The 26,976-nt window shown below is 48.8% G+C and overlaps 1 protein-coding gene across 1 annotated transcript in view; it reads left to right on the forward strand.

Annotated features, from left to right (window-relative positions):
• fam135b (family with sequence similarity 135 member B) overlaps nucleotides 1–23,070 on the forward strand; it is a gene marked incomplete at both ends in the record, with an annotated part of 28,479 nt that extends 5,409 nt beyond the window's left edge. Inside the window, 18 exons of the mRNA XM_079749405.1 lie at nucleotides 2,378–2,517; nucleotides 4,925–4,995; nucleotides 5,516–5,689; nucleotides 6,112–6,238; nucleotides 10,357–10,516; nucleotides 10,698–10,744; nucleotides 12,445–12,600; nucleotides 13,839–13,912; nucleotides 14,345–14,499; nucleotides 14,813–15,138; nucleotides 15,241–16,715; nucleotides 17,104–17,270; nucleotides 19,293–19,384; nucleotides 19,515–19,612; nucleotides 21,005–21,156; nucleotides 21,372–21,482; nucleotides 22,236–22,349; nucleotides 22,865–23,070. Of these exons, the coding sequence (XP_079605531.1) occupies nucleotides 2,378–2,517; nucleotides 4,925–4,995; nucleotides 5,516–5,689; nucleotides 6,112–6,238; nucleotides 10,357–10,516; nucleotides 10,698–10,744; nucleotides 12,445–12,600; nucleotides 13,839–13,912; nucleotides 14,345–14,499; nucleotides 14,813–15,138; nucleotides 15,241–16,715; nucleotides 17,104–17,270; nucleotides 19,293–19,384; nucleotides 19,515–19,612; nucleotides 21,005–21,156; nucleotides 21,372–21,482; nucleotides 22,236–22,349; nucleotides 22,865–23,070 (3,845 nt within the window). The remainder of the gene's footprint in view (nucleotides 1–2,377; nucleotides 2,518–4,924; nucleotides 4,996–5,515; nucleotides 5,690–6,111; nucleotides 6,239–10,356; nucleotides 10,517–10,697; nucleotides 10,745–12,444; nucleotides 12,601–13,838; nucleotides 13,913–14,344; nucleotides 14,500–14,812; nucleotides 15,139–15,240; nucleotides 16,716–17,103; nucleotides 17,271–19,292; nucleotides 19,385–19,514; nucleotides 19,613–21,004; nucleotides 21,157–21,371; nucleotides 21,483–22,235; nucleotides 22,350–22,864) is intronic.
• Nucleotides 23,071–26,976: the final 3,906 nt, after the last annotated feature.

The raw sequence follows: 26,976 nt of genomic DNA on the forward strand, positions 1-26,976 counted from the left end.
GAAGCATCTCTCGCTGTACGGGGGGGGGGGAAAGAAGAGCTCTGATGGTGATTCATGCACAAGGAGGCCGATATGTTCAAATGCTTTGGCATTGCGTGATAATTAGAGAAGGCGCTTGCTTGAGCTGAGTTTGCTGCTTCTAGACTTATAGGGCAACCGTTATGGTGCGCTCTGGTTTGAGGTTTGTAGCACACACTTTTAGAGTCACACATGGCTTAGCCCAAAAACACACACACACACACACACACACACACACACACACACACACACACACACACACACACACACACACACACACACACACACACACACACACACACACACAAACATTGTTTAAAAATGTTGAATCGGAGTGGCTTTCAGAAGATTAATCTTCGGGACCACATCGGTGATTGAAAGCTTATGATCATCATCTAATAATCCTATGTAGCATGGACTAAATGAAACCACCACAAGCACATCAGAATAATTCTGAGAAATTGTAATGACTGTGATGTTATTAAAATGTAGCGGGAAGAGATGGGCTGGCACGCTGCAAGTTGAAATGAGTTGACATCCCAGCGCTCAGTATTCAGTGCTATGCTCAAGGCCGGTTATTATTTCAGTGTGTGAGTGGCACACTGTACACGCGGTTATAAGAGGCTCTGCATTTGGATAGTGTTTTTCTGACCTCTGCGGCCAGCCGATAAGGTTAATAAGTCCCATTTCTCCGTTGGTTGATCCAGTGCTTTCACTCACACAGCAGTGTCAGCCACACTCAGGTGATCCCCAGCTTGGTGGGAGCAATCAGGGTTTGATGTTCTGATGAGAATATGTTTTAGTTGAATACTTTCAAAAGTGGTTGTCTGTGAAACAAGCGATTTTACTTTTTTGTTGTGTTTTTTGTACTTTAATTCTCCTTATATACTCTGTGTGCTGCTATCAAGTACTATGCATGCATATTCTTTCACATCTTTATTTCATTTCCAAGTTCTCCAGATAAATTGTTAGTCTCAATATAATTACTTTATATATATTATAAATAAAAGAACACCTAAAATATGGTGTTCAATCAAATCCAAATGTACACTTCCAGTTAGACTTATAGCCATCGTATTTTGAACTTGAGTTGTCCCATGCATTCAATAACAGCTGACCTTATACAATAACCATTATATTGGTACTACATTTATTATTTTTTTAACTGCATCATCAAATGCATGGCACTGACCTATGGAATCAATGGTTCACCCCAACTGGAAAAGTTAAAATTACCTTTCAAAAATGAGCCTTCATGAAAATTCATGTCGGGGACTGTGGGGAGAGTCAATGTAGAGCAGCAGCTGACGAAGCCATTCAGACAAACATCGCTGTTCAAAAATACAATGCAAATGTATGGACTTTAAAAACCACACAGTGACCCCCTGAACCGGTGTACTGTGTTCTAAACGATCATCCAACCGAAGAGCTAAAGAAGCTAAACAGACGCCTCTTTAGAATTCCTTCAAATTAAAAGCGTGTGACAATGGGGGGGGGGGGGGGGTGGCTGTGTGGGAACAGCTGGAGGACTGAGTCACAGTTCGTCTCCTCTCTCACACAATCCATCAGCGGATCCACACTGTCGTCATATATTCCTGCCACTCACATGGCTGCATGCTGCTGGTGAAACAACTCCTCACTCCTGCGTACTGAGGGTGCTGGGCTGCTGTGGACAGCGACAGCAGGGCCCGAGAGAGACCCAATATCAAGCAGGGAGACTGAGGCTGAGGGCCGCAGTGGGAGGTGGTGCGTGGAGGGCCCCGTTCAGCTCGCAGCAGGCGGGCGTCTCACAGGAAGCCCTGGCCGTGCGCCACTTTGTTCTGCTCCCTCGGTGGAGAGAACAGTGTCTATGCTTGGATGAAGAGCCCGTTGAGTGTTATCTTGCCTGGACATGCCAGATATGAGATGCGTGTACGTTGTTATTTAGCAAGCATATCGATGTGTTTGTGTTTATGACCACTGAGCTACATGTCTTTTGTTATTTGTTCGTTCCTTATGACTCTCTACTGTTTGAATGAAAAAATAATCTCTTTGCCCCTGCTATGAGATTATGTTTAAAGGTCTCAATTAATGCCTTTAAAAAAAGCTAATAAAATATATATATACTATAATATACATCAGATTTCTTATGGCTACATTACAATCAAATGACTGACCATTAAATCTTGATCGTTGCAACTCGCTCTAACCAATCGCAGGCATTGCCAGTAAAGGCGTTTCTGCACCTTGATGCAGCTCCCTTATTGCAAAAAATAATTTGCAATATTAATATCGGGAAAATAATGGCAGTGATCACCGTGGTGCCGTAGGCCTGAGTCGATGTCCAACCTCTGCTGTCGTCCTTCTCCGGTCGCGGCAGGGGACTGCACCTTCAGCTCTCCGGGGGTCTACGACGGGGCCGTGTTCAGCCGCATCGTCCAGATCCTCTACCGCAACGAGGAGGTGACCGTCAACGACTGCATGACCTTCAAAGTCCACCTGCTGCTGGACGGAGAGAGGGTGAGTCACACCGAGACCGCCGCCGCCGCCGTTTCAAAACACAAACACACACCCCCCCCTGAGTGTGTCCTGTCATGAAGCCAGCGCCCCCCCACCGTGGAGACACATCATGAGGAACACTGAGGGGGAGGGGGGATGGACTCTGTGTTTTTATATTCTTAGGTTGAAACCAGGAGCTGGAGGCTGGATCTGGGGATTAGCTCCATCCTCCAGCCTCGGAAATGTCCAGAAATAATGACCTGCTCTGCCCGTCAGGAGCAGTCAAAAGTGATTTGGATTTGACTTGATTGTGCTCGCTTGTCTGACAGGCATGCAGGGGAAAGTATGTGAAGGTAGAAAAGTAAGGATGAGAATAGTTCCTAAAACTGCTCGCCGGGTTTGGGATCTTAATGAATAGCTCAAACAATTGATTGATTCTTGCATCATATTTCTCTCTCTCTCTCTCTCTCTCTCTCTCTCTCTCTCTCTCTCTCTCTCTCTCTCTCTCTCTCTCTCTCTCTCTCTATATATATATATATATATATATATATATATATATATATATAATTTGTTTAAGTAATTGCTATTTTCTGTTTATTTTTTTTATGTATTTATTGAAGCCCACTGTGATATTTTGTTTGAAATGTTGGAACATGCCCAGATAAAAAAAGTGCATGTAACAAACTCACAAACAAAATAATTAACTAACTAACTAACTAACTGATGAATCAACTAATAGGTTCCGCTCTACAGTGGCCCCCTAACAGAGACTACAGTCAGTACATAAACAAGGGAAGCTGTCCGCCCTCCCTCCGTTGGCCAACTTAATACCTTTTAATAGGTCGCTGGAACGGGGTTCTCATTCACATGCCCCCCTGGACCCCCAAACTGTGCCACCTCACGCAGGGGGAGAGGAGATTGACTAATGTACTAATCAGTTGATCAATAGATACAGGGTAGGCAGCTATTGATCGGCTGGCTGCTAAGAGAGAGAGAGGAAGAAAGAGAGAGAGAGAGAGAGAGAGAGAGAGAGAGAGAGAGAGAGAGAGAGAGAGAGAGAGAGAGAGAGAGAGAGAGAGAGAGAGAGAGAGAGAGAGAGTGTTGGACTGACTGACTGACTGACATGGACTCTGGGCTAGGCAGGAGGATGACTCAGAGCTGAGCTGGCCCTGCTGCCTGGGCTAATCATCCATGAGCCTACAGCTCATTGCTCACACCTTATCACCCTCTCTCTCTTCTCTCGCTCTCTGTCTTTGGAATACCCAAAACCCCAACTCAACGTGGCGACTCCTCCTCCACCTCCTCCTCCTCCGTCCCTAGGAGGCCGTCGAGCCCTGGTTCGGGCTTTATGGCCGACAAAAACGTACAAGACGTCGAGCTGTGTTCGCCGATTCGGGCTAAATTTAGGAGATTTAATTGAATGAAGGGCATAGAGAGAGAGAGAGAGAGAGAGAGAGAGAGAGAGACTGGCGGTTTGCGGAGCTGAGACTGGTGGTTCTTGAGGACATATCAGATATCTGCCGCACGGCTGTCCCAAAGGCCCCTGCTTATTAACCTTCCAGAGGTCAGCCCAGCGCCTCCTGCCAGCCTCCAGATAACACAGACAGGAATAGAGCGCTGTTTGCCAGCCTCCAGATAACACAGACAGGAATAGAGCGCTGTTTCCCCAGTGTTACCCTTTCATTTGTCTTGAATCAATTAGGATGTCCTCATGTGCATGTTGTTTGTTCTCACCGCGATCGGCGTCGGCACATGTCTGTGTGTTTGCGTGCGTGTGAAGCAGGGCAGGTTATTTCAGGTCGGACAGGATGTGGACGGTGAATCAGAGAGATATGAAGAGAGAGAGAGAATGGAGTAAATCGGACAAAAGCTTTTGCTCTAATCTTCAAAAGAACAAATGACTGCCGCCTGTGTCACCGCCTTTGGTAGTGTGCGTACACCCTTGTCTTTCTTGTCAACATTTCATCCACATTGAGGTAGTATCTACAAGGGCCTGAGCTTAAAACACGAACACAATAAACTGGTAGATAATAAGGCAAGGTTTAAAAGGGGTGGAACATGGCGTAAGAAAAAAAAGTGGGGCAGGGTAGTCTGAGGGGGCAGGACACCTAGCCGAAAGGTTGCGGGTTCAAACCCAGTGTCTACCTGTAGAGCAAGAGACTTGATGCCTATTCCTTGCTGATCTACCTGCTCAATAATGAGTATGATTCCAAAATTCAATGTGTGCTACTTCAGATAAAAGCATTTGCTAAAATGAAATGTAAATAAAATACTTTTATACAGATGCAATTTAAGCACTGTATGCATCAGATTTGATCCATGTTGACCTCATGTAATCATTTGTGTGTGTGTGTGTGTGTGTGTGTGTGTGTGTGTGTGTGTGTGTGTGTGTGTGTGTGTGTGTGTGTGTGTGTGATTATTTTTCCAGTTGGAGGAGGCCTTAAGCGAGGTGGACTTTCAGTTGAAGCTGGATCTTCATTTCACCGAAAATGAGCAACAGTAGGTTTTATTTTGTTCCCCCAGAGGTTTGACAACCGTGTTCGATACACTTATTTACTGAGAGCAAGAAGGGGGATGTCAGACTGAGACATTATGGACTCAAGAAAGAATAAAGACAATCATAATTCTTTTAACAGAGAAAGAAACAAAGAAACACAAATGTAGCACAGCTGTACGTTTCGCTGGCTTCAGACTCAAGTCTTCAAAATCCCAAGGCATTAAAGATGGCTGATGCTATTCCGTCCAATGGGAAGCATCCAATGCATCCCATGGATGTTGTTGTTGACACCCCCTGTGAGTGCTGGCCTCTCCTCTCGCCGTTATTTATGGTAGTCCTGGACAGCGGTGCTTCATCAAACAGACAAAGCGCTATGCACAGTGGCACACACCTCCACAGCACTGACCTGTTGTGTTAACGATGTGGGGCGATGCACTTAAATACCTTATATTTCTGTGTGTGTGTGTGTGTTTGTGTGTGTGTGTGTGTGTGTGTGTGTGTGTCTTCATTACGGTGCTCCAGGCTGGCCGACATCGCCAGCGTGCCCCTGATCAGCAGCCGCACGCTGGGGCTCCACTTCCACCCGCGCCGGGGCCTGCACCACCACGTGCCCGTCATGTTCGACTACTTCCACCTGTCCGTCATCTCCCTGTCCGTGCACGCCTCGCTGGTCGCCCTGCACCAGCCGCTCATCAGGTTCGGCCACATACCAAAATGAAAGAGAAAGCAGAGAAAGCAGTCGTGAGGATGACTGATGGCAGAGACCGCCTGCGACAAAGACAGGGCGGGGGGGGGGAACAGGGGGTGCTGTTTGCATTTTGGATGTCGCATTTTATTTCTTTTTTGGCCCGCTGACTTCTTTGGAGTGTGTCCATCTGGAGGGCAGCCGGAATGGATTGTTCTTGGGTTGATGTTAAAAAAAAGATCCAAACACTTATCTGATGAGGCCGCCTGCCCGGTTTCCTCCGCCTCAACGTCCGTCCGTGCATTAGAGATATTAACGGCCCAGGATTGATTAACGTTGCGTCGTGACTCACGGCTGTGCTAATCGCCGCTCTCTCTCTCTTCTTCTCCTGTAACCCTTTCTGTTCTCCACCGGTGCCCTCTACCGGTTTCAGCTTCACGCGCACTGGGAAGGGTTCCTGGTTGGGGAAGGGTTCCCCTGAGAGCACCGGAGACCCTTCAGGAATGTCTGTGGAGGACATGATGTTCGGTGCCGGGTACTGCAAGCCCGCACTCTCTGAGGTACGCCCATTCCTTCTGTTTCATCTCGGTGAAGCCAAAATATTCTATCGAGGTTTGCGTTGTGTCTATGAGCAACGGGAAGGCTGGAAGCGGCACTCTGCAGCTTTTCACTACATTTACATTTAGGGAATCTTGCTGACGCTTTTATCCAGAGCGACTTACAACCATTCATGCACACATTCACACACCCACGGCGGAGTCAACCACGCAGGGCGACAGCCAGCTCGACAGGAGCAGTCAGGGTGAGGTGTCTCGCTCAGGGACACCTCGATGCTCTAGCTAGGAGGAGCTGGGGATAGAACTAGCAATCTTTCGGTTACCAGTGGACGCCCTCAACCTCTTGAGATACTGCCCCCACTAATGTAAGATGTTAAATGTCTAGAGGGTAAAAGCAATCCATTCATGACCATGGACCAAGGGAATCATGCTCTCTCAATCTTTTTGGTCTGTGCCAACCAATGGAAAACACAATGAGAGGATATGACGTCATAAAGAATAATTAGCAAAGTGGAAAAGAAATGCAGTTTTTTATTTTTTTAAGCATTAAAGGCTTGCGACTTTCCTTTTGTTATTTACATTACAAATATTTAGATATCTCACCATGACCCTGCTTTAGGAAATACTTTATACTTGCCTCATTGTTCTGTTTTTCCTCACCGTCGTACCTAAGAGCCAATCAGTCAATGCTCCCACGATGCTAAATGCTAAGTTACACAGTGGAGCTATAGGCAGGTCCCTGCGGTCATGGTATCGCCCCACCAAAGTATTCATATTCCATATTCATGTTCCAATATTCAAACCATCAAAGCCTCTACAAGCTGCAAGCTGCAAAATGCCAGCGGGATCTAGACACTAGTTTGGGGAGGCAGAGAATAGATTGATCCATCTCAGCAGAGACTTTCATTAACCTGAAGCAATAGGATGTAGCTATTGAGTGGATGGGGAGGAACTCTCTCTTATATAAGCTATGCAAGGGGCCGTATTTCCCTAGCCCGGGAACCAGAGGGATCTGCAAGCTCTGCAAGTTTATTTGCTCTGGCATATGCACCTGGCCCCACTCCCGTTCAGACAGACATCCAGCAGACCTGGCCTGGGTTTGGCCGATTACCACCGCTTATCTCCTATGGGGCGGCTTTGATACGATGACCACACAGAGGAATGGCCTATGGGAGCGCTCTCTCTCTCTTCTTCTCCTGTAACCCATCTTGGTTGTCTTCATTAACAACCAAGATGGATGGCCCTTGACTGTACCACACGTTTTGTTGCTCAGACTGGTGCTTGGTCTCTCCAAACCAACCAGAAGCATTTTGGTCTGTGCCCATTGATATATGGATATACTGAGAGATTCTTGAATAGTACACATTTCAACTTGAAAATATATTTTATTTCAATGGACCAAACATGTTGGTATGGTTCGTTAATCAGAGCAACCTCGTAAACAAACACTTAGTGGACGATATTCTAGCCTTTTAAAGTAACAGTTTATCCTGATCCCCCTACCTACTGCGACTGAGGTCTTTATACATAAGACTATGATGAGGATCTCTCTCTCGCTCTCTCTCTCTCTCTCTCTCTTTCTCTCTCTCTTTCTCTCTCTCGCTCTCTCTCTCTCTCTCTCTCTCTCTCTCTCTCATTCTCTCTCCCTCCTCCTCCTCCTCCTCCCCCACCCAGCACCACCAGAGATCATTTCCTGTGCACATATTGGTGGTAAAGCGCTTGTAAAAACAGTTTGCTTTTTTTTCTTTCTTTACATCTACCATCTCTCCCTCAAACCTTTTTTTGAAGTTCTTTATAAGCCCCCACCCTCCCTCTCTGTCCCTCTGGATGTCGCAGACGCCGTTGTAAATCATAATGAGCACCACCTCAACCACCCTCACCCACAAACTAGCCTTACCCCCAAACCCTCGCCCCAAAAGCCCTAAACCCCTCTCCCCTTCCTTCCTCTCTCTCTCCCTTCTTTCTCCTCTTTTCTTTCTGAAGGTGTACTAAGTATTTATTTTGTAAACTTTGTTTATGCCCCCCCCCCATAACATGGGGCTTTAATAAACGCTGTGTTTAACGCGGGGAGGGGGTCTGCGTTTGATCACAGTAATGAGCCATGCTCGCACCTGCCCATTACCACGAATAGCTCCAGGTGAATTCTGTCATCTCTCTCTCTCTTTACATTGAACTGGCTGCTGTTTTAATTGTTTGTTTAATTTTCATTACCCACCCGTAACTAAGGTATAGTTTCACATGTTTCAGCATTTTCCCCCCACTCTCGCTCTCCCTACTTTTAACACCCAGGCATTTCATCACTATTACCGACTGCGTTAGTGCAAAGTCGCACCTCTGCGGTTTCCTGTTGTATCAGCTGAATTGTAGCTTTGCCTATTAAACAAATAAAAAATGTATAACGGCGCACGCAGACAGACTCATGCACGTTAATGCACTATTTACAACGAGGCAAATTTAAGCAGGATTTAAAGAGCACTCAAAACCTGCACAAGTGGTACTTGCCTTTGTTAGGTGCGGTGTGTAAATCGGAATATTATTATCATATAATTGGAAATGACTCCTACAACTAATGGAGCCACTGATAGGATTAGCATTCTTGGCTCTGTGTTGTTTTGTGCCGTTGTCACTTGTTTTACAGCAGAATGAAACACGGTAAACATCTCTCTCTCTGGCCAAGTGAGCCCCGGTAGGCAGCCCAAGCATTGCTGGGGGAGGGAGAAACTTCATGTTTTCCCCATAATGACTACTTTGTAATACTTTAAGAAGAGGCGGGGGGGAGAGCGCTCTGTACCGGCTCATCCCGACACACACGCACACATCCATAAAGAAGGTGAGGTGGAATTATAAAAGTAAGCCTACAGCTGTTCCTTCCCCGCTGGAGAGCATAACTGCGCCGCCGCAGCAATTACAGAGAGCGCACGCAAGTATGATGATAGACCCGCGCGGCCCAACCCCCGGGCTAACGACACATCCCACAGATACACAGGCTTTACGTGCCCTTTAAACACACACACACACACACACACATAACACTGGTCGGGCCCCTCACTGGCGCTAGCAAAGTACGCGCCGGCCACAGGATGAGCCCTGCAGGGGGGCCCCGTCAGATCAAGGGCCGGAATAATCTCTCACATGTTTTTCTTTTATTTAGCATTTATTATTTATGTGGAAGCGCTGAAACCAAAGTTTTGGGTCAGCCGGGTCGAATAAACAAATGACGGATTCTGACGTGAAACCGCGTCACTGCTGTTGTTATTGTTATTATTATTATTATTATTATTATGGTGATTAGGACTTTTCATTTGTGGTTGGTTCTTCCATTGTTGGAGGGCCCTCTGCTGGAGACTATCGGTCTAGAACACACAGCGGCGGCAGTCTTCAAAGAGAGCCGGTAAAGAGAAGGGCCTTTTGGGCCGCACATTGATGCTCATCCGTGCTCATCTGTTGCTGCACACACTGAGCCACGGATCCTAAGAAGTGGCAGCTGCACGCGTGTGACCTTTGACCTCGGTAAACCAGGTTTCCCATCGCGACTCTAAACGGGACTCAAGAAGGATGAGGTGAATACGTGTTCAGTGTGAATGAACACGTAAATGAACCCCCCCCCCCAACCAAAGCCCTGTCGCTGGTCTATAAGGGTGCTTGAAAAGGGTCATTAGACGTGGAGGTGTTACAGAGCCTCTCGCCCCCACCACCACCACCACCAGGCCAGCTCTACATGTTGATCTGCTTTAACAGCACACCACAAGCTGTGTTCAGGGGCGTCAGAGGGGGTGGGGCGGGGGACTGCTGCTGCACGTCCGTCTCTGAGTCCCATTTGATCTCCTGAGGTAATTACCGGTAAGGGGCTTGTCACGAAGACACAGAGACTACACACACCCCTTCCTCCCCTCCCCTCCTCTCACATGTACACCCCGAGCCTCCTTGCCTTGTAAGCCCCTGCGGCGCTTTGCCAAGGCCGGGGGTGGGGGGTGGGGGAGCTGTAAAGTCCCAGCTATGTGCCCTGATGTTGGTTATTAGCGCGTAAACTCGTTTGTTTCTGTTTATATCCGAAACAGAGAGGGAGAGGGCAGTGACCCACACCACGGCTGACATTAACGCTGCGTGTCTCCCCACAGCAGGGGAGCTTCTACGTGGCCAGTGAGAACTGCCTGCAGAGGGCGCACACGTGGCACCGGAGGCTCTGTCGCCTCCTGCTGGTGGCCCACCGCGGCCTGCGCACCTACTACGCCGCACTGCTGGAGGAGGTGCACCAGCTGCAGCCGGCGCCGCTGGACCGCGGTGGGTGCGACTGGTTGTGCGCTTTTTGTAGGACTATTATTATTTTGCGGTCTTATTCGTACCATGTGGCTCGGCGCAGACACACTAATGTATTTATTATGTGTTTATGTATTTGTTTATTAGGAGAACAGTGACTTTTATTTTTAATCATTGGGGGGGGATTGTTGTTTTTTTAACACAGAACTGCCTGTGGAAGAAACCCTTAATGAGATGGCGATAGAGCTGCAGGTAGGACGAATTACCTTTTAGCTGCACACGTTGAGTCTTCTGTAGGGGTCTTTGAGTCTGTGGTATATTCTCTGCTCCTTTATTTGTTCTACTGTTTCTTCATACAATTTCTGACATTAATGTTAATGGCCCTGTTATTATTTCATTTCCTGTCATTTAAATAACCGCACAAAAAAATCACATGCAGATTTTGCACAAAGGTGTGTACATGTTGATTTTAACTGCTGTTGTATCCAGACGTCCCCTGTTTGTTGATTTGTTTATGTAAAAAATCCCCATTAGCTGGTACCATGGCAATCCGCTAATGTTCCTGGGGCCCACACCGGACATACTGTACATACATAACACACTGCATTTGCATTAATACACATAAATCTACATCACTATAACAATTGCTAAGCTTACATTGATATGAAAAAAATAAAAAAATAAAATATATTTATATTTAAAGCCAGATGAGTATAGCCAGTGAGAATAATCATTAAAACAAAGAAAATATATAGATAATATTTTAAAAATAAACACGAATATTACATACTAGCCCAAAGTTATACCTCCTACTATTCAGTCATCCTCATGCCAGTCGATGCCTCTGGATGTTATTTTTAAAGGATAATATTTTTTTATTGGGTGGATATTAAGCTGTAAATTATTCCAGGTTGTTAGTGCTCTGTAAAAGATTTTTTTCAGACGAGTTAGTCCTTAGGCTGGCGACCACAATGAGACCGTTTCCAGCAAACCTGCATTTGTGGTTATGTGCTTTATAGCAATTAACTATTTTGTCAAATAAAAATGTTGCCATCTTTGAGTTAAAAGTGCAGCTGAAAAATGCTTGAACAAGTCCTTTGCCCAATGGTGAGCCATGAGAGGCAGCAACCATTCGGTTGCTAGTTTGGAGCAGCCCAGAAAAAGTGTAGTTGTTGAAGCTCTAAAGAAGGTTTCTTGCCCCCCGCGGGCCGAACCTGGCCCACCGTGCAGTTTAATCCTGCCCTCGGGCCGTGTGATACCAGGTGATGCTCAGTCCATTTCAAGTCTAACAAAACCGTACAGGTTTAAATATGTTTGGAAAAATACATATTTATTCACTGAAGTGAAACCCCATAGCGGGTAAAAAAAGATTTTATATTTTCTGCCATTACGATACCCACAGGAAGAGCTATGACCAATACACCGGTCGACTTTGTGAAGGATTTTATATTCAAGCGTATCAGAAATGCCTCCTTGGTCCGGCCCCAATAAAGTACGATATGGTCTATTACAGTAAAGCCCACAACCTGAACTTAGTTTGACACCCCACTCTACAGAGAACTGTTAGTCCTAAGGTTTGGTCAGGTTCCAACCATTATCCAACCATTCATTTAGTTAAAGATTAGCCTATCACTGAAATCGGTAAAAACACTTTAAGCAAACAATCTTTACTTTAAAAGACAGCCTCTACTCTACTCAGAGGCTCCATTAGAATAATGATGCAGATACATCCTTCACAAGGTCATTGGTAAAATGAGCTGGAAAGGGAGCCATCAACAAAAAGATCTCTTCTGTACAGCATCCTTGTCCTTGAATAATGTTAATTATCTCTCTCTCTCTCTCTCTCTCTCTCTCTCTCTCTCTCTCTCTCTCTCTCTCTCTTGCTCTTGTGCGTTCTCTCTCTCTCTCTCTCCCTCCCTCTCTCCCTCTTTCTCTCCATCTCCTCCAAACAGCTGCAGGACGGCCATGAGAAGGTAGCGGAGCAGATCAGCAGAGACGTGAGCCAGCTTTGCTCCCAGCTGGCCGCGCTTTGGAGCCACTTCCTGGGCCAAGTGGTCCTCAACCCTTACATCCTCTCCTACCTGGCCCAGGAGCACCACACGCTCAGGGTGAGCGGAGTGACACTCACACACACACAAGCCCATACGTGTGCAGACACACTCAGATGCACCCATTCTGAGCCACGCCATGCAGGCCTGCAGGACCACTGCGCCACTGTGGTGTTTACAATGAGACAACATGCATTTAGTCAGACTGAGTCTTGGTTGCCTCTCCGCGTTGATTCCATGCATCCTCACCGAACGATCGACCACGTCGGAAACAAGCCTTTACCGTCGTTTTGCCTCGTTCGAGTCTTGTTACCCCGGCGCGCTGCACGCAAACTGCCTCGCCTTTTAAGTAATGACTCAAATGTGTATTTATTTATTTTATCGCCAACTGCTTTACGACATCGTGGTCCAAATTGACCATGAAATCGTCCTGTGCCGTCTGAGACACGAGGCCAATGAACATGTGAGATATGACTGTGGTCTAATGCGCTGCAAATAAAAGGAATTCTATTGGTCTGCGCAGGCCAATAGAATTCCCAAGTCTTAATCAGGGAGATGTTAAATATTAACACAGAGCCGTTCTCAATCTGCTGCATGGCACGCACCCCATTCGGATCACTGACATGTGAAAGCATCTTGCCAGAAAGTAATGAAACTGGTCTTTTTTGTGTCAGTGTGCATGCGTGTGCATGTGTGTGCAAGTGTCTGTGTGTGTGTAAGAGTGTGTGTTTGTTTCTTTTTGTGTGTGTGTGTGTGCGTGCGAGTACATGTGCGAGTGCGCGCATGTGTGTGTGTGTGAGAGTGTGTGTGCGTGTGTGTGTGTGTGTGTGTGTGTGTGTGTGTGTGTGTGTGTGTGTGTGTGTGTGTGTGTGTGTGTGTGTGGATGCGAGTACATGTGTGAGTGCACGCGTGTGTGTGTGTGTGTGTATGTGTGTATGTGTATGTGTATGTGTATGTGTGCGTGTGTGTGTGTGTGCGTATCACCCTGAGGGGGATATTGTCACACCTCCACCTGGAGCAAACATTTCAATTAACGCTTGTTTTTAATTATCATGGGGCTATAAACGTACCTGGTTGTTGCATACTGGCTTACTTCCAGTGCCTTCAGCTGCAAGTTACAGATGGAGAGGACAGGAGTTGTTGTTTTTCAACACTCTCCTGGGAACTGTGTTGTGAACCACTAGCATCTTTTCTCGTACTTTTACAGTTCTGTTTTGTTATTTGCCCGGGGCTGTTTCGCCAGTGGAATTGGTCGTCCATTCTGCTTGTCTCATTTTTTCTCATTTTTTTAATGCCAGGTCAGGAGATTCTCCGAAGCCTATTTCTTCTCTGAACACCCCAAAGAGTTGTCTCTGACGTTCCAGGAGGACTTGTGAGTATCACAGGGATAACTTTTGCATTTGTTCATCGGTTTTGGACAGAGAGACACGGAGAAAGGGAGAGAGAGAGAGAGGGCGGCAGGCTCTTATGTTTGTCTGCCCAGAGCCACCCCCTCCCACCCCTCATACTTACTGTATGTTGTACGTCCTGGCACTTAATCTACACATTTATTGTATATCCTACTTAGTTATACTAGTTAGTTAATAGTTGTGTAGTACCTTTTCTTAGGGGAATGGGTTAACCTAGCGATTGTTGGTGCTTTGTCCTTGGTCCTATGAACATCCTTACTGCACCGACAGCGATATATTGTTGTTTCACCTTCTAATGACAAATGTACTTGTAAGACGCTTTGGATAAAAGCGTGGGCTAAATGCCCTAAATCTAATGTAAATGTAAATGTTAATGTGAATGCCGTTGTCTCCAGAATCAACAGACACGGACAGATCGCCGCGGAGGTGCGGAGCTCCGACTACCTGAGCAGGATGCCTCCTCTGCCGGTCGAGTGCCTGGACATCGACGGCGACTGGAACAGCCTGCCCATCATCTTCGAGGACCGATACGTCGCTTCGCCACAAACAGGCAAACAACCGCTCCTGAATTAGAAACCCAGAAGGAGGCTTTTAATGAGGCAGTCTCGCGGTGAACTCACAAAGAGGACGGTGTTGTGCCTCAAATAGTTTTCCGTGTGCATCGGAAACACATTTGTAATCGTCGAGTAAAAAACAAACGCGTACGATGTGAAAATGAGGAAAAAACAAAAAAACGTATATTTTCATTGTGTTCGTAGTTCTGTAAGTTTATTCATCATTTCTTAAAAGTCACCCCCAACACCCCTCAAGCACACAGACATGTCAAGGTATCAACTCTGGTGTTGGTGGGTGCTGTTTTTCAGACTGGGGATCACATGTGCCAACGCTGGCGACCGGCGACACACAGCCAGCCGGCCCAGAGCCTGCTGCCGCCGCCGCCGCCGCCGCCGTCATCGCCAGCTATCACCAAAGCGACCAGAGCACCCGACCACCAGGCGTACCCGGGGGGCCTTCGGACACCCCCCTCACAGGAGAGCACTGCCAGAGCAGAGCCCGAGGCGTGGGGAGCGCCGGCGGGGGGGCAGAGCCGTGCGCGGCAGCCGAGCCGTCGGAGACACGGCAGGAACCCGACCCGAGAGCCGCCCCACCTGCGGCCGCCGCACCCCCGGACGACGGGGGAGACTCGGCGGTCAGTGGCGAGGACGAGACCCCGGATGGCCGGGGGATGGGAGAGGCCCCTGGCACTCTGGCGCCATGCCGACAACAACAACAACAACAACAACAACAACAGCAACAACAACAGCCTCCAAGCAGCCCAGAGCGGAGCCACTGCGGCGGGGAGGACGGAGGCGTGACCAGCTCGCTGGACGAGGAGGAGGAGGAAGAGAGCGAAGACGCCCCTCTCCGCAACCTGCCCGCCCAGCGCACCCTCTCCGTCTCCCCCCACCCCGCCGGCGCCAGCCTGGCGAGGGAGCTGGGCCGGCGCAGCGGGGGCGGGGCCGGGGGCGGGGCCGGGGGCGGGCTCCCCCGGCTCATGAAGCGCTCCTCCTCTGTCATCTCCGACTCGGGCATCGAGAGCGAGCCCAGCTCCTCGGTGGCGTGGCTGGCGTGGCCCGGGGACGCCGAGGCCGAGGCGCGGCGCTCGGTCGCCCAGTTCTTCCCGCCGCTGCCCGGGCGCACCTTCCGGGACTTCAGCAGCGAGCGGGAGATCCCCCAGCGCGTGGTGCGGCGCCACCCCGGCCGCGGCTCCCAGCGCCGCGTCTCCCTGGAGGGGCTGCGGGCCGAGAGCCACGGCAGCCTGCCCAGCGGCAGCTCCCCCGGCGGCGGCATCCAGGCCTCGCTGACCTCCATCAGCTCCCTGCCCTACGAGGACGAGCAGCAGCAGCTGCGGCAGCGCGGCCAGCGGCCCCTGGGGAAGCTCACCAGGTGGGCGTCGGCCCCGCAGGTCAGCTCCGCGCTCCCCGAGGGCACGGGGAGCGCGGAGGACGCCAGGGACGCGTCGGAAACGCCCCGCTCGGACGCCGGCTGCTCGGGGCGCGTCGCCCCCGTGACCGGCGACGGGCCGCCCGCGCCGAGGCGGGCGCTGAGCGGTCTCCTCCAGGCGCCCGCCTCCAAGATGTCGGCGGGCGGGGGCGGCGCCCAGGGGGAGCGGGAGGACGCTCTGGAGGACTGGAGGCTGGAGTCGGCGGAGGCCCGGCCCTTTGAAGTGGGGGCGGGGGCCGGGGGCTGCGGGAATTGGGCTTTGGGCGAGCGCCAACGCTTCACTCAATGTCCGCCGCTCGCCCCTGGAGACACGGAGAAGGAGCGGGGGCCGCCCCAGACGCTGGACGCCTCGGGGCCCCTCCAGCCGGCCCCCGGCAAGCAGAGGCCCCGCGACCTCATCGGGCTGGTGGCCAGCGCCGCGACCCCGCCCGGCGACCTCCACGGGCCGCTGGCCGACGGCAGCGGCGACGGGAGGGAGGGGGGTCGGGGGCAGCCACGCCCTCCAGAGTGCCCCGCCGAGCCCTCCAAGATCCCCAACGCGGGCCTGGCCTTCATGAACAAGAAGATGGTGGAGGTGGTGAACATGTCCACCTCCTGCGCCCCCACCTGCCTGCCCTTCTCCTCGGTGCTGAGGGACTCGCCCTCCGTCGGGGGGCTCTCGGCGCGCCAGGCCGCCTCCCCCATCACCCATCAGCCCCTGGGCTCCTTCGGCATCCTCTCCTCCACCTCGTCGCTGCTCAGCCCCCTGGCCATGGACCAGGAGACCAACGAGAGGATGCTACAGTGAGTGCACTCGGGGCGTGGTGGAGACACGACTCATTAGTCCCCCTTTTGTTCACCGTTCACCTCATTTGCGCTCGGGAGGAAATCACATCCGGCCGTAAAATGGGCACGTTGTTTTTTTGTGTAATTTGAGCGTGAGCCTTCGTGCGTGCGTGCGTTCGTGCGTGCGTGCACCTCTCTGTGTGCATGCGTGCTCCTGTGCGCGTACCTGTATACCCGCGTGCTCAGCTTTTAGCGGCCCCGCTACTTCACACACGTCACCCAAGGGACCAGGCGCCGCGCCACGTCGGGCCCTGCCCTGTGCTCTCCCCCCCCCCCCCCCCTGCCCTCATCGGCTCCTCCTGGGTCCCTGGCTCCCTCTCAGTCTCCCCTCTCGCTCCCGCTCCAGTTTCTACAAGGCCAAAGAGGAGCTGCTAGGGGAGCTGGCTTTCCAGGGCAGCCTGTACAGCGTCCTGCCCCTGCTGGCCTCCGACCTGCCCTACTTCCCCCCCGAGGAGGACGACGAGGAGTTTGACGACGGCATCCATCTTGTGGTGTGCGTGCACGGCCTGGACGGTGAGTTGGGTTGGGATTTCAAGGCATTATTATTGTGCTCTTGTAGTTATTGCTTTAACCTGCGTGCTTTTACACTTGCCAGCCATTGCTTTGGTTCACACTTGTATCTCAAATGAGTCACGTTTTATCACGCTGCCTCTGAACTATTGTCATTTATTAAGTCGTTTGAAGAATAAAAAAACATCCTCAAAGGCCCTTGTCAACTTGGGGAATTGTTTTCTTGCTAAATCCATTTGGCCTGTTGATAAAAAAGGAGTTTGTTATTGAAATAATGAAGTAATGAGCTGCTGACTGTTACATGGTGGAGCATAATTTATATTATGGCACATAATATGCATAGCGCATTGCAAATATATATTGCAATTCAATATATATTTATTTAGTTATTGATTGACCTATTGATAGGGCTTGATTTGAATCATCAAATACAGTAGACCACTGCCTTGTTACAGTAGGCTACTTATTCCTATGTGGCAAAGGAGCCTTTGTAGGATAGTGCTGCCAAAAGACCCGCACCATGAGGACCGCAGCCCGAGGCTTCGGGACAGAGCTTGCAGGAACGGTTCTTAAATACCATGCTTACAGTGGTGTTTGCACCTCCTACGAGCCCCAACTGGCACCCCACCTCCAGCTGCTTCCTTTGCCCCGCCCCCCACCGTGTGTCACAGTGTCCAAGCGGAGGATGTGTGTGTTGGTGGTGGTGATGCGTGATTTAATGGCTCACACTGCAGTGCCCGCTCCAAGGCCCGCCGATGCTGGCCGACATCATGGAAGGTATTGGGTTAGAGATGGTGGAAGGATTTGGCCAGCTTGTTAAGAGCCCAGGTACATTCTGGTAGTTTTCCACTCTCTCTTTGTGGAAGAGTTGGGCAGTTGGCCGTCGACTTCCATTATATTCCAAACGAGTGTTGAGACGCTTTTAGAGCAGTATTTTTGTTTTGTCCAAACCGGGTAAGCATATAAACTGCTCTGTCTCGATCGTTTTCTCCAATAGCGGCCAAAACCCCACAAATCTTAAGGTTTTGATTCTGTTTCTTCATGCCACTGGGCATGCTGACAGGTGTGGAGACTGAGGTACACAGTTAGAATTCTGTGTGAAGATAGTGGCCGCTTTGTTGGCAGTCTGATAATTCAGGATTCTGAGTGCACAGCCACATTTCAATCAATCGCATCGGTAAGTGTAGGAGTTTTTTTTTTTCTAGCTGAATGGAAAACAGTCTCAGTATTCACTTCTAAATCTGAATGGAGTGTTCAATTCCCCATTGTAGGAATATACACAGAACCATTAATCCCAGTCCACTGCAACCGGGTGGGTCAAAGCAGTACAAAATCCATAACTTTGTTTCAAATTCAACACCATGCTCAAGACCATTACATATAACCTTCGTAGTTTCAAACTGCTCGCCCCTCAGTCTCTGAGGCCGTGGGCATGCGCAGTGTGTGTGTAAACACACACTGCTTATGCTGTGTTCAAATGATTAACAAAACACACACCCAACACCTGTGCTCATGACTTATTGAAATGTTGCTCTGCACCCATAATACAGAATAATCACACTTCCCGAAATTCAGCCGCTGTCTTCGCAACAAAATTCTAACAGTGGAAAAACAGTATCAAATATTGTGTACTTGTCGGTTTGTGGGATCTATTGAAGAAAGCTACCTAGCCAGGGTAATTCCTTACCTTGGTTGTTCAAAACAAAGCTACTAAGTTTAGCAAGGCTTCAGAGCTGCTACACTTGTTTTGTATATAATGGATGTAAATGGATGGCCAACTGCCTCAGTCATTTTGGAACGCATTGACACGGCATTCATGGACAATGACAATTAACCCTGGGGTTTCACAAATTGGCCCAATCCTTTAAGGTGAAGGTGTAAGATGTGAGATGGTTAGGTTGAGTATTCGGCGTTCTCCAGCCGATCGAGACGCCATTCCCAGCCTTAACTGCTGTGGGATCAGGGATCATGTGGTGGTGACCCTGAGCCAGACGCTGTAATTGTAACCCGGTGTTCTGCTCCCAGGTAACAGTGCAGACCTGCGGCTAGTAAAGACCTTCATTGAGCTGGGGCTGCCAGGGTCCAGACTGGACTTCCTCATGTCTGAGAGAAACCAGGTATGAGGCGAAACGCCTTTCGTTTTTCTCTTTTTTTACCTCGGTTCACCACAGATTGTGAAAGTGCTTTGGGGACATTTTGTGGGTAAGCTGACGACTGTGCTTTCCCCTCAAACCGTCAACGTCCCAGACGGACACCTTTGCGGACTTTGACACCATGACGGACAGACTGCTGGATGAAATCATACAGCATATCCAACTTTATAATCTCACCATCGGCCGCATAAGGTCAGTATAACGAGGCTTGTTGTCTGTACTTTATTTGGTCACTAGATGGCAGCACATTCTGTATAAGTGAGTGAAACATTCCAGCATCATAACTGATGGTCGGTTTAATCAAACAGATGGACGGTATCACCTTAGCCCACCATTTACAACAATTAGCACACCCACTGATTTGAAATAGCAGTAAACAGTTCATATCAGCTGGCGATGCTGATATCTGGCTGTGATGTAGAGATGTAGCTTTCCGCTTACCACTCACTTGATTAGACAGGATCCCTTTCACCTTATTCCATCTTTTAAAACAAACACATCAACGTTGGGAAAATACCAAGAAAAAAAAGAAACGTTTATTTTTCTCGGAACACCAAACTAGTACGAAAAATAAGCAATTTATCTTCAGACTTAATTGCCCTCAATGTGCCAATTTGTAATTTGTGTAAGTGTTTTCATTTTTTTCCCCCAAGTCGTCAAAACTTTACCAACTTCCTTGTGTGTGCACTCAGGAGAGTGTTTCAAAGGCACAAGCAATGGACTGCCAGTGTGGCATCTGGTCTGTGAATTATGTCTATATTTAGTCGTGAAGCAGATATGTGAGAAGGTAGAGATATAGGGCTAGGGGGATTTGGAACAGCGCTGGAACATTGCAGCAATTACATCCAATGACAGACGTACTGTATCCGTGCCACTGTGGCTGTTTCAAGCCGCTGGTAAGTGCTTGTAATATCGTACATTCAACCTCCCCTAATCGTTATCATTAAGTTGTCTCGTCACTTCGAAGGACGTCTTTCGTAAGCCTTGTCACACTGCGATCCATAATCAGGGTGAAACGATGCAAAGTGTCACAATCTTGCACCGGAATAATCAATTCAAAAACACGTTAGACGAGTGATATACAAAACGACTATTGTGACAGAGCGTGCCTGTAGTTCTGCAATCCCCTCGTGTAGTGGTAGATGCGAGAGGAGGGATCAGAGTCTTGCTGGGTATCGGGGTCGCCCATCTCGCCGTTGGCTGAAGAACGTTTTTGTGGGCACTTCTTTGGAAGGCTTTTTTCCGATTCCCTGGCCCACATGGGACAACAGTTCATCTTTAAAAAATGGGTTTGTATTATTTATGGGAAAAATCAGGATTGATACAAAACAATAAATATGCATGCATAATTTACCTCTCGCAACCACTGAATAGCGGCACTTATTTATACTTCTGAACTACAAATAAAACACAAATAAAAATGAATAGGGTTATAAATAATAATAATGAATGACTCAAAATCACTCCCATAGCAATTGCTATGAAAGAAAAGACACATATGAAGGTACAATCGGGATGAAAGGGTTCTGAGAGCCAGTTCTGCGGGTCCCCTGGGTGACTGGGCCTGCTGGTGTTTCTCCACAGCTTCATCGGCCACTCTCTGGGGAACATCATCGTGCGCTCGGTGCTGACACGGCCACGCTTCCGCTGCTACCTGCCCAGGCTGTACACCTTCCTCTCGCTGTCCGGGCCCCACCTGGGCACCCTGTACAACAACAGCACCCTGGTCAGCACGGGTGAGTCTCCCGCCACCCACACACTCTACTTCAGAGAGATTTTTATGTTCAGCCACTTTTGTTTTTTTGTTCAAGGATCTACACTCTGCTGTGGCTCTCTTCCTCACCGCTGTCTCAAAAGACAACACTGTGCCTGATCGGCTGTGTGTGTGTGTGTGTGTGTGTGTGTGTGTGTGTGTGTGTGTGTGTGTGTGTGTGTGTGCGTGTGTGTGCAGGCCTGTGGTTGATGCAGAAGCTGAAAAAGTCTGGGTCCCTGCTTCAGCTTACCTTCAGAGACCACATGGATCCCAGGAAGACTTTCCTGTACCTGCTGAGCCAGAAGCCAGGTACCTCCCCCCGCTGTGAAGACTATCAGCAGCTGTCACATGAAGTTGTCACAAAGATGTTGTCTTCTGCTAACGTTTGATTCCCAAAGTTGTTTTTTGCTCTGGGTGGCAGCAAGCTTATGCCTCATCCACTGCTAGCTAGCTGTAAGGTCCCTCCTCCCTGCCCACCCAAACACACAAAAACACCCCCCCCACACACACACACACACACCCATTGACTGCTTGCTGAGTGGAACAAAGCAGCCATTTGTCACAAACATACACACATACACAGACGCACGCATGCACACAAACACACAAACACACGCACCCTGCGCTGTGGTGTGCTGACACAATGATCTAAACCCTGTCATTGGAAAGCCAGCGCCAGTGCAGTCTGTTAGAAGCACGGTGACGGGAGACAAGAGGAGAAACATAGTGTTATCACATCAAGGCTGTCAGAGCACTTTCTGATCACACTCTGTGATTTACAGCCCCCTCCTTTCTCCTCTCTCTCTCTCTCTCTCTCTCTCTCCCTCTCTCTCTCTCTCTCTCTCTCTCTGCGTCTTGCTTGCTCCCTTCCCCACTCTTTTGAACACAAATACTCACACGCTCAAAGATAAATTCAGCCAGTTCTGTTCACTGTGTGGGTGTCATTGTTCTGTGTGTGCGTGCGTGCGTATGTGTGTCTGACCATGTGTGTGTGTGTGTGTGTGTGTGTGTGTGTGTGTGCGTGTGCGTGTGCGTGTGCGTGTGCGTGCATGGACCTCACAGGGCTGCAGTTCTTTAAGAACGTGGTGCTGGTGTCCTCCCCGCAGGACCGCTACGTCCCGTTCCACTCGGCCAGGATAGAGCTGTGCAGGACGGCCCTCAAAGACAGGACAACAGGTCAGACCCTGGCCTTTAGCACGGCCGCGCGCTGCCTTTGTGTTTGCCCGGCCGCCTGTGGCTGGCCGTTCTGGTACCTGAACAACTGCCGCTGTTGACATTTAGCCGCGCTGATCCCCTCCCGGGCGCTGGAGCCAGCACTGGAACGTGGTTTCTCTCCTTCTTTCTGTCACCCCCCTCTTGCTTTCTCGCCTTCTTTCATTCTTTTCTCCCATCCCCGCCCTTCTCTCTATTTTGCGGTCTTTCTTTGTTCTTTCTTTCGCTTATATCACCACCCCTTCTTTTGTTCTTTCTTTTTGTCTTTGGTTCGATCTCTTTCACCTCCATTCTTTCTCTCTCTTTATTTTCATCCCTCTTGCCTTGTCTTCTTAACTTTCTTTCTTTCTCTCAATCGCTTGTGCTCTCTTTTTCTTCCCGTCTTTCTTATTGTCTTTCTTTCCACCACTTCCCCTAATATCTTCCTCTCTTCCTTTCTGCCCCTCTGTCCCTCTCTCTCTCTCGTTCTCTCCCCCAAGGCCCCGTGTACACGGAGATGATCAACAACCTGTTGCGGCCCCTGGTGGAGGCCAAAGAGTGCCGTCTGATTCGCCAGAACGTGTTCCACGCCCTGCCCAACACAGCCAACACTCTGATTGGTCGAGCCGCACACATCGCCGTGCTGGACTCTGAACTCTTCCTGGAGAAGTTCTTCTTAGTCGCCGGCCTTGGTTACTTCAAATAAGAATATATATATTCCTTTTGTATGCCTATGTTAAGTATATGTAAGTAGCAAATGTGTATAAATCCTATAAGCTGAATGAAAAAGATTATAGCAAAGAGAAAAGTGACTGTTTCAACCAGGGACTTCTGTTTCTTCTTCTGTTCTTCTTTTTAGTAGGCCTTATGAATTATCCCTTTCAATCCAAAGCAGTGGAAGGAAATGCTACTGTTAGGCTGAAGAGCATTGTACCTATTGTTTTACCTTCGGAGTCGGTGGGGGTGGAGTCTCAGTGCAGCCACTCTGATTGGTCAAGCCCCACTTTATTGCTGAGCATTTATCCGCGTGATTGTACATTCGACAGGACATTTTCTGTACAAAGTGATGACTTTACTTTTTCCATAAGAGAAAAAATACCACATATATATATATATAAATATATATATATTTAATTTATTTTTTATCAACAAGAAAACAACAATGTAATGAATACGTGTATTCTGGATGTCAGTTCTACAACGTGTTATGTAAACTTGCGTCCAAAACGTCCAAATCAAAGTCACCTTGTCTATCAATTGTACAACGCAGGTACAAGTGCTACCTGCTGTAGCCCCTGAGTGAATATAATACATATCTTCTCGCTGAAAGCATTTAGATGATTGCGTTTTCCCCGAATGCAGTTGTCCTCAGCTTAACCACATCAGCCAAGTGTTAAATAGTGCTGCTTGCATCGTTAACAAAGAGAAATGGCTGGAACTATATTTCCCCCACACAAATTATTCAAGCCTCCAGCATAATTACTATCACATTTAATCACACTACTAATTTCCATGTGGGTCCTAACTACTTCTGCAGCCAGGGAGTGTACGCGATGAGGCAAAATGCATGATGGGAAGTGTATTAAACATACACGTAATATGGAATCCATAATAATAATAATAAAAAACTACCCAAATACCATATGGCAATATTAACAATCCAATCCGAGCGCAAAAGCTTAGCATTTTCCATTATACAACTGATTGAATAACGCAAATGATATGTCTTTTAATGAATTGTGCGAAACAAAGAAAAGAAACGGGTTGGAATGAATTTGGCGTTTAGCAAAAGTAGTGTGGCACAGCAGGCCGCTGCTATCGCGCCACGCTCCTGTAAAAACAACGGCCGGTTTAAACCGGCCGCGTGGCAAAGTCGACCGCCGAGACCTTGGGCCACGCTCGTCCGTCATGAATGTAGGCCTCCTGTGTGATGGATGGCCGCGGCAGGAACGCTCCATCATCCCCTCTGCTTGTGTTTCAGACCCCCCAGCCGTCCGCACCATCCATCCGGCCGCTCCTCCAGGTATTAATTACCATGTTGTACGCTGCCCTCCTGACCGGGTTTTGTTTTCTGAGTCATTTCACTGAGAATGCTGTGGCTCGGAAGAAAAAGACCGTTCCGTCCCCTTACGAATTGCCCTCTTTGCCCCTTTGAGAATCCTCCTGATTCGGTGTCACACGGACACAGTGTTGTCCTGGCTGAGTCTGAGCTCGTGATATCGATGTGCGCTAGCACTGCTTTTGCAGCACGGTTCAATGTTGTTGAACACATCTGAGGCGGGCCGGCCCTGACGTACTCAACCCCTCTCGCATCGCGGGCCTCGGCAAGTGCACTTTACGGAAAGCCCTTGACAGCTCTCGCTTAACGGAGGGCGATGGATCTGTGCTGTGTGTGTTTAATGGCGTTGTTAAGTGTACCTCGTTTTTCTTTGGGCTGAAGGGAGAGCCTCACTTAGACGGCGCCGAGAGGGACGCGGCCCCACTCATGAGGACCTTGACCTCTGCTGTCTCGTCTGTCACTCGTTTTCGTGTGTGTGTGTGTGTATGCGTGTGGGTGTGTACGTGCGTGCGTGCGTGCGTGCGTGCGTGGGTCTGTTTGCGAGTTGCCGTCAAGTGTGGCAGTCGTTGACAGGAGCCAGGACTTCAGTGAAGCCTCAAAGCCCACTTCTCTGGTGTTTTCATGTTAAAAAAAACAGCAGCAGCCTTTATTGTGGTGGTGATGACACCCTGAGTCTACTGGGTGTCTTTGGTGGCAGGTGTGCGTGTGTGTGTTTGTCTGTGAAAGCTGGCAGCACCCTGCGCAGTAAGCAGGGTGTCGACTCTATGACTAACGCTCATCAAACAGTGTGTGTGTCGGGGGGGGGGGGGGTGGGGGGTACACTGGGATGGCTCCCCAAAGCCTCTGACTGCGCTGCGTAAGCAAATGCAGGAGCTGTTTCATGCATCATTTTCTCTGCCCACACACGCACACACAGACAAACACACACACACAGACACACCAATACACACACACACACACACACACACAAAGATACACAAACGCAGACATACACGCGCACAGACACACACACACACACACAGACACACACACGCAGACACATACACACATGTACAGGCGTGCGCGTGAGCGTGGGTCTGGCTTGTTTGTTGTCCCTCTCCGTACGCCTGCGCTGTGTTTACCTAAAGGGTCAGTGAGAATCGATGAGGGGGAAAAATGTTTGATGTATCAAGAACGAAGCCCCTTCTTCAAGGGCAAACACACGCACGCACACACACACAAACACACACGGCCGGCTTTGCTGATCCTCTAGCTGCCGGTGATCAGACACGTATTGTTTTTCGCCAGACGAGGTTATTCCATGAGCATCCTTTACTGCAAAGGTTTAAGAGGCGATTCACTTTTCGATGTGGATTATATCATGGGCTTATGTAACTTGAAATAGTGTGAAGGACGTTCTTTGTGGGCTTTTCTATGTTTTTCTTTTGTTTGATTTGTTGTTTCCATCAGGGGGATTGTAGGATTGCTATTGATACCGAATATGTTTGTTGAAGCACTGTTCCATTGAGTTTTTATGCAATCGTATGAAGAGATGAGGATCTATGATCATTTCATAATCCCTCTATATGTTTTTTACCCTGTGATACTGATAACCGTCATCAATCATTCAGTTTTCCAACCTACTGGACCTAACCTGTTCATCCAGGGTGTGATCCTGAGGTGAGACGGCGTTGTGTGTGCGCCGACTGGGGCGTGAGCCAGTGTGTGTGTGAACAGTGTGTCCTGTCGTCCCGAGGCAGCTTCCCTGTCATGTGAGTGAATCGATCTACCGTACATCCTGTCCTCATTATCTCGTGGTTGAGTGTTGTGTTGAAGTTTGACACCATTCCAAATGTCTGCAGTACGTGAATGTAAGAAGAAAAAATGACAAAAAAAGATACAAAAAACTTGACTTCACTGTGAGTTCCGTATTTTAGAGAGAGAAACCTGGCTTATCCCGCTGAATGTCTATGAAGATGTAAAGTAAATACTACTTGATTCGTGCCAACACTACTACTGATATTTTTGTATGTTGCTGTATTTACTCCTTGGTAGCTTGTGTCCCATGTAAAAATATAAATACATATATGACATAGTATTATATAAAAAAAAAAAGAACTGTATGAAGTTATGATTAAAAAGATGCTGAATTTCTTTCTCCATCGCCTTCCTTGTCATCTATGTTCTGCCCCTCTCCTCCTCTCAAACCGAGCCGGCCTCCAGCATGTCGGGGAACTCAGAGGAGAGCTGTTTTATTTTTTTGCCCGTGTTATAAAAAGTCCTGCGCTGTGGTCCACAGAGGCGTGTTTTTCACAGTCTTTAACTTCTGTCTCTCTATATGTTATATTAACAAGCCGTGAGGCAGGACAACAATGAGTAAGTGTCTGTATTGAGAGCTGGGGACGAGGCGTGAACGAATCATGCCGGTGATTCCCTGCGGACCCCTAACCCATCCTCCGCCCTCCCCTCTTATTTCAATTGCCTCCATTTATGACTTCCTTGTCGGGGAGACACACACTGCATGGCGAGCGGAAGTCGAACACAGCTTCAATCCGCTTTCACCTCCGATCTGAG

The sequence above is a fragment of the Pollachius pollachius genome (assembly GCF_949987615.1).
Source record: "Pollachius pollachius genome assembly, chromosome: 13".
Lineage (NCBI taxonomy): Eukaryota > Metazoa > Chordata > Actinopteri > Gadiformes > Gadidae > Pollachius > Pollachius pollachius.